The sequence below is a fragment of the Bidens hawaiensis genome, unplaced genomic scaffold, assembly GCF_021521415.1.
Source record: "Bidens hawaiensis isolate Kalapana, Puna unplaced genomic scaffold, B.hawaiensis_p1.1 tig00017575_1, whole genome shotgun sequence".
Lineage (NCBI taxonomy): Eukaryota > Viridiplantae > Streptophyta > Magnoliopsida > Asterales > Asteraceae > Bidens > Bidens hawaiensis.
Genome location: NW_027492660.1, coordinates 328,621 through 340,317, shown reverse-complemented (window position 1 = coordinate 340,317; position 11,697 = coordinate 328,621). Strand labels below are relative to the sequence as shown.

Sequence of the window (11,697 nt, the reverse complement as noted above, 5' to 3'; positions counted from 1 at the left end):
ACTTTGCACTTGGCTGGTGGCGGTCCCAACTAAAGGAGTATTTGTTTTTAACGGTCCACGACTAACGGATGACTAACTCCGTTAGTATGTTAGCTTACGTGGCATGCCTAGTTGTCAAAAAAGATATATGTGACAGCTTATGTGGCAATAATCTTAAATCTTCAAACCAAAATCAAAAAACCTAGATCTTCAACCAACCCACCCACCTTTCAACTTCAATCAACAAAACTTTTCACCGGCCACCACCACTCTGCTCACGCTGGCCACCGCCGCTGCCATTATGTTCACTAACGGACCACCACCACCACCACCATGCAGGCACCCACATCGTCCACCATCTTTAACCACCATCTGAAATTCCGTCATAAATCACCATCTCAAATCCCTAGAAGAAGCAATCAGAATATCAAATATAGGCGATTTTAGGAGAAGATGGTTATGCTTTTTAATTAGGGCAAAACTCCGATAGGGTTTAGAGTGGATATGGGTTTGTGAACAAATTCTAACAGAGATCGGAAAAACGATTTTGGGGTTTTTGTGAGTTGCATGTCAACGGAGCAGAGGATTGAGGTTCCAACGAGCTCAGAAGTGGGAGAATTTGTTCCATTGAGAACCTACGAAAGCAACCACTCAACGAGGAAAACGATGGTGGAAATACGCCAGAAAAATTAAACCCCTAAATCTTGAACTTTTATATGGAAATCGCTAACTCAGATGATAGTGTTAGTATAATGTATGAAGAATAAAGGAGATTGTGGTAGTGTAAGAAGTTAGGGTTGGCGATAGGTTGGTGGGTGTGTGTGGTAGCATAAAAGAGGTAGAAGAAGGCTGTGGTGGTGGTGGTTTCCGGTTGGTGGTGGTGGGGGATGGTGGGGCTAGGGGTAGGGTAGGGTATGATGATGAAGGTTTGTTTTCCACATAAGCTGCCACATATATCTTTTTTGACAACTAGGCATACCACGTAAGCAACATACTAACGGAGTTAGTCATCCGTTAGTCGCGGACCGTTAAAAACAAATACTCCTTTAGTTGAGACTCCAGCAACTTATATTAATTTTGTATTAATTTTGAATTCATGTCAACTGACATCACATTCACAAAAGCAAACATTTAAAACCTCCTGTGCATACAGAGAATCTCTCCCTTCACATAAAACTCCAATCACACTCACTCTCCGTCTCCACCTTAACTTTCCCAAAACAAAACCTCATGAAGATCCATGAAAACATCCTCAAATTCAAACTCCACATCCTCCTCACCTTCTCTTTCTCTCTCCTCGTCCTCTCTCTCCTCTACATCGCCCCATCCCTCCTCAACATCCTCGCTTACTTCTGGCCGCTTCTACTCTCCACCGCTCTCTTCTTACTAATCGTCGTCGTTTTCGGCCTTACTTCACCCCCCGGAGCCCAAGTTTCCGGCGAGAAAGCCGGTGAGGGCATCCTGGATTACGTTGCTGGTCAACAGGAGTTTGGAGAAGGGGCTAGTAAACCGGAGCAAATGTAACACTCGGTTTTTGTTTCTCTAACTGTTTATTTGTTTCTCTCTATTTAGTATTGTCATTGTTATTTAGAATAATGATTATAATAATTATAATAATAATGATATCAAGTTTAATCTAGTTATGTTTGTATATGTTGTTGTTATAGTATGTGAAATCAGTTACTAATGTGGTGATTTAGGGTTTTATTCAGATTGATCCATGTATTAACAATGTTGTAGAACTCACTAGTAGCTAGTCGGGGATTGAAAATTAATATAAAGATGCTAATTGTGATTGACGTTTTCGTTCAATGGCATGTGTGGTTGATGGTTAAGCTTTGGGACTTTTAAAGTTTTAGGTGAAACCTGACTTGATGGGGTTTTCCTAGAGCGTGAAAATCAGTAGGACGGTTGACATCTATAGAACTCACTAGCAGTTGGTCGGGGCGGTGAGGCAAGGATTAATGATTAGTCGGTGGACTGGAATTTTTTTATGTAATATTTATATATTTTTATGAGTAATTTTTAGTTTTATATATATAGACACACACATTGAATCACCGGAAACTGCTTGATCACCGGAAATTGGCCGGAAACTGCCGCAAATTGCTGGAATTAAGTCCTGTTAGAACCCATTTGGTCCGGCTAGGACCTATTAGGTAAGACTGCTGATTTTCTTGCGGATTACCCATAAAATAGTTGGTAGTCTTCTTCAGCGACTAGTGCCGACTAAAAACACGATGTTTCATTACTATACGTTATGTATATTAATGGTTCTGATTAAAGAAACAGTACAAGATATTTGAAATTATGATGATTCACATATAAGAACAAGATCTAAATGAGTGAATTGCATTATTACTCATTCACCTTGTGGATTGAGCAAGGAAAATGTCAGATGGTGACAAAGTACCTGACTCATCCACATCAAGATTCTTGAATTGGGCCATAATAAGTGTAATGTCCTCTTGATTGATCTTGCCCATTTCTTTTAGCTTATAAATCACAAATTCAGCAGCCCTAATTCATCAACCACATAAACAAATGGCAATTTCATATATATCCTTACAAATACTGAAAATGTCATATATGCCCTTACAAAGTTGTTAATATATCATATATACCCAATTCATTAAAAATCGTTTAATAAATGACTATATTACCTTGGTTCGATTACATCGATAAATGGTTTACAGTGTAGACCATTCGATGCGATAATTCTTCCAAGGGTTTGCAATTTTGAACAAGTGACGGGAGACGATTTGGATGTCATCAAAGATGAGAAATGTCGTCAAAATTAAATAATAACATAGGTGTAGGGGTATGGTACTAAACCCGGTTTTACGACCCTAAATTTATTATGTTTGGCTTATTTTATTATATGGACTAATACAATGTTATTGGGCTGAGGGGGTTTTGTGGAGGTAACCCTAACTGGGCTAGGCCCATTAGGGTACCATGATGGTGGCCATGAGGCTCTCTATATAAGGAGGTCTCCACCTCCTTATTAAGGGGTCATGCTCAATAAGAGCCACCACCACTTTTTTGTGTCTGTAAACAAGAGATTTTTGAGATTTCTTAGCAGTCACCTCCACACCCCCGAAAAACCATTGCAGGTCTCAAGCAACCGGAGAAGAAGATCAAGACGTGGTTCGTTCATCTCGAAAATCAGTGGGAACATCATCATGGATCAGGTCTGATTCATTTCATGCTTCGACATTGGCGCCATCCGTGGGACGGCAACGAACTACCCTTCGATCTCCCTCTCGGTTGTCAGATCTCTCCCAGGAAAAACCCAGATCTGGAAGTTTACAGAAAAAGGCTTCAAGGCTTGTTCTATTAAAGCTCAAAAAGATCCATAGATCTAAAGGGGTCTTCCAGATCTGTGCAAAAAGAAACTGCCTGATTCGAAGGATCAAGTCTCCGGATCTGTGAGGGTTTTAAATCCGCTCCGAGCTTCAGATCTATCTAGATCTGATTTACAGATCTAGATCTAGATTACAGACCTGTATTTTAGGTTTAAAATTGCAGATCTAACTCTTAAATTGCAGATCCAAAAATTACCAGACTTCCGCCGCCATGTACGCGCGCCCGCGGATTCTCACTCCGCAGCCATGCATGTGCCGCCGCGGGAACCACCATGTGGGTTTTGCGCAGAAGACTGCCACCACGCATGCTCGCCAGCGGGTCACCATTCCGCCGACATGCGTGAGCGCCCGTGGAAACCACCGCGGAAACCACCATGTGGGTTTTGCGCAAGAGACCTCCGCCATGCACGCGCGCTCGCGAGTCACCACTCCATCGCCGTGCATTGCGCGCATCAGGCTACGCGCCAAGCTTAAAGGTTGGGAATCCTCATAATATCCCATATGGCTACGCGCCATACTTAAAGGTCGGGAATCCTCATAATATCCCATATGGCTACGCGCCATACTTAAAGGTCGGGAATCCTCATAATATCCCATATGGCTACGCGCCATACTTAAAGGTCGGGAATCCTCATAATATCCCATATGGCTACGCGCCATACTTAAAGGTCGGGAATCCTCATAATATCCCATATGGCTACGCGCCATACTTATGGGTTGGGAATCCTCATAATATCCCATATGGCTACACGCCATACTTAAAGGTTGGGAATCCTCATAATATCCCATATGGCTACACGCCATACTTAAAGGTTGGGAATCCTCATAATATCCCATATGGCTACACGCCATACTTAAAGGTTGGGAATCCTCATAATATCCCATATGGCTACGCGCCATACTTAAAGGTTGGGAATCCTCATAAACCCATCAGGCCACGCGCCAAACTTAATGGTTGGGAATCCTCATAAACCCATACGGCTTCGCGCCGAGTACAAGACCGAACGCGGCTCCGCTCCGTTCAACATGCACACCACCATGATGCTTGAGCGCAGTCGCATATCACATGCTCACGCATCACATATGCTCACGCATCACATATGCTCACGCATATTACATATGCTTACGCATCACATGCTCACACATATCACACAGTCTACGCGCACGAGCATGCAACATCTGCGCGTGGCGCGGGACATAGTCTACGCGTACGCGCATGCAACATCTGCGCGTGGCGCGGGACATAAAGTCTACGCGCACGCGCATGCAACATCTGCGCGTGGCGCATAGCACAAAGCCAGAGCCTATGCGCAAGCGACATAACAAATGAGTAGTCCAATCCCAAATCAGGATAAGGGCAACCTCATTTAGCAGCAATGAATTAGGGGACTGTCGTGGTATACCACCACCACGTTATCGCAATAGAAGACATCCGAATCTTAGGGCGCGAGCCTAATAATATCCCACATGGCCACGCGCCAGCTTTATTATTCTTATAGCTTGTAAGTCGCCTCACGCGCAAGCTTCATTATTATTATAGCTCGTAAGCCGTAACTCGCGCAAGCTCCATTATTATTATAGCTCGTAAGTCGCCTCACGCGCAAGCTTTATTATTCTTATAGCTCGTAAGTCGCCTCGCGCGCAAGCTTTATTATTCTTATAGCTCGTAAGTCGCCACGCGCGCAAGCTTTATTATTCTTATAGCTCGTAAGTCGCCACGCGCGTAGGCTTTATTATTCTTATAGCTCGTAAGTCGCCTCGCGCGCAGGCTTTATTATTCTTATAGCTCGTAAGTCGCCACGCGCGCAGGCTTTATTATTCTTATAGCTGGTAAGTCGCCTCGCGCGCAGGCTTTATTATTCTTATAGCTCGTAAGTCGCCATGCGCGCAGGCTTTATTATTCTTATAGCTCGTAAGTCGCCTCGCGCGCAGTTTTTATTATTCTCATAGATCCGTAAGTCGCCTCGCGCGCAGGCTTTATTATTCTCATAGATCCGTAAGTCGCCTCGCGCGCAGGTTTTATTATTCTCATAACTCGTAAGCTGCCTCGCGCGCAAGTTATGTTACATTATTATCGAGATGCGCGCTCCATCTTTTATCAGGCCTCGCGCCACTATGATGCGTGCTATATCTTATTTATGCTAGGGCACCATCATTATCATAAGGACCGCAACATGTCACCATCATGAAGAAAACCTCCCAAAACTCAAAGACAATAAAGACAAGGCCGAAGAAAAGGGAAAAAACCGCCTCATGGCCTAACACACCTCATAAAGTCCAGCGCTCCACCTAGACGCTTGCGCGCCCAGGAGCAACGCTGGACTTGGGGGGCTTGTAGGGGTATGGTACTAAACCCGGTTTTACGACCCTAAATTTATTATGTTTGGCTTATTTTATTATATGGACTAATACAATGTTATTGGGCTGAGGGGGTTTTGTGGAGGTAACCCTAACTGGGCTAGGCCCATTAGGGTACCATGATGGTGGCCATGAGGCTCTCTATATAAGGAGGTCTCCACCTCCTTATTAAGGGGTCATGCTCAATAAGAGCCACCACCACTTTTTTGTGTCTGTAAACAAGAGATCTTTGAGATTTCTTAGCAGTCACCTCCACACCCCCGAAAAACCATTGCAGGTCTCAAGCAACCGGAGAAGAAGATCAAGACGTGGTTTGTTCATCTCGAAAATCCATGGGAACATCGTCATGGATCAGGTCTGATTCATTTCATGCTTCGACAATAGCGTATAAACACATTATGTAATTAGGGGGGGTAGAATGGTCTATTCGTTAAAAAAATTGGCATATATGAAATTAAAATTTTAAAAATATGGGTAATTTATTTAATTGTTATTAATGAATTAGGTATATATGATATTTTAAGTATTTTGTAATATTTTAAGTTTTGCATGGGTATATATGATATTGATAATGTTTGTAAGTGTATATATGAAATTAATCCTGATCTGGAAATCATTAATTGGTACTAATTTGGTACAAAGTAGCGTACCCGACAACGCCATCATCATCAAGATCAGCAGCTTCAAGATCTGCAGCAGTTGTTTTTCTTGTAAGAACCCATCTAACCAATGATCTCTGCCTGCTTTCTGTATATGACTCAGCAAAAGCAAACAACAGCTGTGCTAAACATATAGTGCTCATTAATATCCAAAATATAGCAAAAATACGGCCCGCAGGAGTCGAGAAGCTTTTATCTCCATAGCCTAAAGTTGTGATGGTTGAACAAACACAATAAAAGGCATCAACAAGCTCCATCTTCTCAATGGTGGTTAAAAACACGGTCCCAGAAGCAATTAGAATCACCATCAAGAATGAGAATATTATGCACCTGTATCTCACTCTATTTGTTTCCATTTCTTTAAGGGTTTCCATTGAATTCGGTTCGCGACGTAGATGCATCGCTTTGATCAATAAAACCTCTTGATTTTCCACCAAGCAGTCTGCAGCTCGGCTCAGACAGAGGCCAACTAGGGCCATACCCGAGAACACAAAAGCACACGCGAGTAGTTTTGTTGTGGTGCTGTTTGGTAAAAGGTCTCCATAACCGACTGTTGTCATCGTTACAATACAAAAGTAGATTGAATCGACAATGCTGTTTGTTTTATCTCCTGAAATCTGGTTTCTAACTAGGTAAAAGCAGATTGTGCTTATGCTTAGGTAGATGAATAAGTAGGTGGCTACCCTTTTGTAATGTGGGTTGACTTCGTCAAAGATTGATTTTGGGCTGTTGAGGAATCGGTTGAGGTTGGATTCTTGAAGAATGGGTTCCACCGTGGGTGCGCTCCTGCATCGTCTTAGTTTTCGGCTTTTGGTTGTAGTGTAGCAGTCGGTTTGAGGGTTGTGTTCTTGGACTTCCTGGTGTTCACATAGTAACGGTTCTTTTCCGTCATTACAAGCCATTGTAAAGCTTTAACAATTAAAAACAGTTTATTAATAACCAAATTGTGTAGAATTTTATAAATTTGTTGGGGATATTTTCAAAATGACAAAACACGTGCGCATTGTTAAGGTTAAGCCTTAGGAAGCATAGGAAGAAAAACATATTTTCGGTTCACAACAGTTTTGGATAGTTTTGATTGTCAAATGATGATGATTAACAAAGTTGTCTATTCGAAGGGACATGATGGTTCAAATGGTAATAATGGCTAAAGCAAAATAGTTATTGATTAGTCACATGACTCAATCGGAATCTATGAGTAACAACAGTTATGTTAATGCAACCAGTATTAGTCAATTGACTAAATAATCAGATGACTATAAAAGAATTGATAGCATTCTGAATAGGCCATCGATTGTATTACTAATTGTTGAATAAACATAACTACTATTTTAGTTATGCTTTTGGTTATCGTTATGTCACAAGCCCCATTTAGTAGTAAATTATTTTTCTCTTGAGTACCAGATTGCTAAATAATCATATTAGGGTCTAGACACAATTCTTTAGTTACCTAAAATCCTTAAAACTCGTTAGATTTAATCAATTTATAACCACCACCCGAACAATTTCTACTGAAATTTAAATTCTTAGTCGATTTAAATCATTCCGTGGATCAATAAATGAGGGTTTTGTCAGGGGCAGACCTACACTTATGGTGTAGAGGTTGGCCATACATCGTCAAAAAATATTTGTAGAGGTATATATATGTTAAAAATCCAGACAGGCCCATGTGACATTTTAACTAGCCTTCCAACCTCGTGAGAAAAATTTTCTGCCACCGGGTTTTGTTCTTAATAGTCCGATAACTAACATACAAAAACAATATGGGGAGTGAAGTCTCTATAACACCTAAGTGTGAAAAATTCCCAAAATCTTGGAATTTGAAACAAAAACTATAAGGCAAAACCTTAATTAAAAGGTTTAGATCTAATCCAGATGCAAACCATATAATTGGAAATCTGAAACACAGAATGAAGATTCTTACTTACCTTATATTTGGATGTGAATCTGAAGCCTCGCAAACGTGATTAACGTGTGAACGTGTATGTATGTATGTATGTATGAGTTTTGCCGGTCAAATCTGTGTACCGGTCGGATCTCCAACGATAAATTGTAGCAGTTGGAAGTATATGGTGCTCAAAGTCAGATTGTAGTTTTTAAATATTTATATGTTGTCTGATATGAAAAGGAATGGGTCCTAAACACAGCACCTGTTCTTAAATGATGAAAATGCCCAACTGTATCCCTTGGGCTTGGGCCGGTTTTTTAAATATTTAGTGACGAATATTTTTTCTTTCTTTCAATAATTCATCAAAAAGATGATGGCATAATGACATCTGTATTTTTCTTTTTTACTTCTGGATGTTATAATTTTATTAATTTTTTTTAAACGGTTAACAAACATAGAATGCCTAAGTATTTCGTTTGGGATAACTCAATAACAAAGGAGGCTACCGCCAGCTGGCCCAACCCAGCCGTACGGAGCCCTTAAGCGCCTCTAAGTTATCTCCAATTACGGGGAAAACCCACCCGCCCGAAGCCCACTGATGGTAAAACCTGGACGCTCTCAGGATCGACCTGGAGATCACAAAGATTCCTATTTTCTTTCATTGAGCCACTCATGTGACCCCAAAGTGTTGTAATAATTTATATTCAGAATATGCTATAAATAATTGGATGGAGGCACTTTCAAATCAACAGTAGAATACTAATCTATATATACTATATATATATAAAGTAAGAGTTATATAAACTTATTGCTTTAGTTACAATACATAATGCATCTAAAATATAAATTTTAGGGGTAATTAAGTCCATTTAGTCACAATTTTTTTCCGTAAACTTCATTCCTTCAAAATACAGTGACAACTTTGGTCTCTTAACTTCACTTTTTGTTTTTGTTAATCTAAATACTCCCTCCGTCTCATTAGAAGTGTAACGATTTGAAAAATACAAAGTTTAAGGTGGGTTGAATGATTACTTTTTTTGCTTACCAAATGATAATGATGCCCTTGGAAATTGGGTCCATCAATATTGTTTATTAATGCTGGTTGTGTGTTTTTAAGGGTAAACTTGAAAATTAGTTAATAAATTTTGAAAGTGACCATTTATAATGGGATAAATAAAAAAAAATATAGACAATTTTAGTGGGACAAAGGGAGTAATAGTTACATAAATACCTCCTAATTCAAAACAACTACCCCCACGTTTTTTTAACTACCATAACATTTTCACGCATTAATATTTAATTTATACCATAAAAACGAACATTTTATTCTCTTTAATTTGAGTGTGGTATTACTATACTTTCTTAATTATTAAAAAATTAACATATTATATGATTATCAGTTAGGACCGGCAGCAGGTCGAGTCGGTCAAGCTCGGGTCATGTGTAAGACCCAGTTAGGTTATGAACATACAAAAAAGGGTTAATTTGGTTCGAGTCAGTCAGGTCGGTGAATTCGATTCGAAAGAGGTCATGTCATAACATGTTTCAAGTTAGAATGGTGTTGGGTCGCTCGTGCACTACGCCGCATAACACGGGCACCCATCTAGTTTTTCTGGTATAAATACATGGTAAAAAGTAAGATTATAATGTGCAAACTTATGTCCTTATTACTTACGGTTATTTATAAAGTTCTTAAGTCACATCATTAATCATGTGCTAATTAAAGTTGTAATATAACAAAACTAGCTTTAGAACCCGCGTGATGCACGGAATACTCAAAATAAATGTAATTAAACTATAGTAATTAAATGATTAAATTAAAAAAAACTACATTTTATCAAATTAAATAGTTTAATAAGTTCAAATTATATTTTCTAATAAAATATTCATACGAATACATAGTGCATTCTCACGCAATTTCTTCATTATTACAAAAAAGATGCACCTGGTGATTTTATAAGTTGTAATTATATTCTTTAATGGAATTGTGAATTCTAATAAAAGATGACAAGATGATTCATTATAAATGACATAAAAAGTGAACATCATATATAAAATTAACATGACTAAAGCATGCTTTTGTATTACAAATTTGAAATATATGGAAAAGAACTCCATGGATCCATGGATGTTGAATGAATACGTGAGAATAAAATTGCTATGGGAAAATTCCCAAAATAGTCCATTCTAGAGAGAGAATCCCCAAAATAGCCCAAAAGTCTTGATTATTCCCAATGAATTTGGACTGAGAAGACACATTAGGAGAAGATCTTTATTATGAGGAAGCATGCCAAACTCTTAAAAATATGGAGGCAGCAGACCAAATATAGGAATAATGTTGATGGATAAGGCCAAATTTTTGAAAATATCAAGAGAGCATGTCATATTTCTTTCTTAACCTTTCTTCTCAAAAAACAGTCTTCCCAGACGGTTTTATTATGTTTCATACCTGGGCCGTACAAAATTTCAAATTCTTGAAAAATGTGCGTTTTTAATTTCGTCTTCGAAGACGCATTTCAAAGAAATTTGTTCTAAGGAGACGGGATTTTTCTTTTCTTCTTATAAGTTGGATTTATTCAAATTCAGTCCACTCTGGCCATATTTATTTAAATTCCTTCCACACCGACAAGATTTAACTATAATCTGTCTAATCGGCAAGATTTTATTTAATAACTTTCTTTCCTTAATATTTTGATTTAATACATCTGTTTATTATCCCTTATATTCATCTTCATCTTTTTCTTCAATATACTCGTTCTAAGGAGACACATTTTGATTTATTATCCCTTGTACGAAATTGAGCAATATATTCGTTCCGGAACATTGAGATTATGTTACCGTCATAATAGGAGCCAATGAACCCAGAACCCATATCAATAACCTCCACATGATCTCTGCTCTTAAACTTCATCATTTTGGATTCAAGAACAAATTATAAGAAGTGAAAGATGATCCGACGATCATAATTCGTATAAATGATGAAGAAGCAAATATATCATATAAAAGTATATGATCTGGACGGACAAGGAAGGAAAAAGAAAAATCTCGTCTCTTTAGAAAAAAATTATCTAAAATGCGTCTTCCAAAACGAAATTAAAAAGGCATATTTTCCAAGAAATTGAAAATTTGTACAGCCCAGGTAGGAAATATAATAAAACCTTATGGGGAGACTGTCTTTTGAGAAGAAAAATAAAGAAAGAAATATGGCATACTCGCTCAATATTTTCAAAATTTTGGCCTTATCCGTTAACATTATTCCCATATTTGGTCTGCCCCCTCCATATTTTTAAGAGTTTGGCCTGCACCCTCATAATAAAGATCTTCTCCCAATGTGTCTCCTCGGTCTAAATTCTTTTGGAATAATTAAGATTTTTGAGCTATTGTGAGGATTCTCTCTCTAAAATAGGCTATTTTTGGAATTTTCCCTCCAATTGCTATTCATTCA

General features: G+C 38.8%; 1 protein-coding gene across 1 annotated transcript; it reads right to left on the bottom strand.

Moving 5' to 3' along the window:
• Positions 1-2,209: 2,209 nt before the first annotated feature.
• On the bottom strand, positions 2,210-7,308 carry LOC143554280 (two-pore potassium channel 1-like). Its single transcript, XM_077044077.1, has 2 exons — positions 6,356-7,308; positions 2,210-2,499 (listed from the first exon to the last, which is right to left on the bottom strand). Exons 1-2 carry the CDS (start codon positions 7,264-7,266, stop codon positions 2,346-2,348), a joined length of 1,065 nt encoding a protein of 354 aa, XP_076900192.1. The 5' UTR covers positions 7,267-7,308; the 3' UTR covers positions 2,210-2,345.
• Between the last annotated feature and the right edge of the window lie 4,389 nt (positions 7,309-11,697).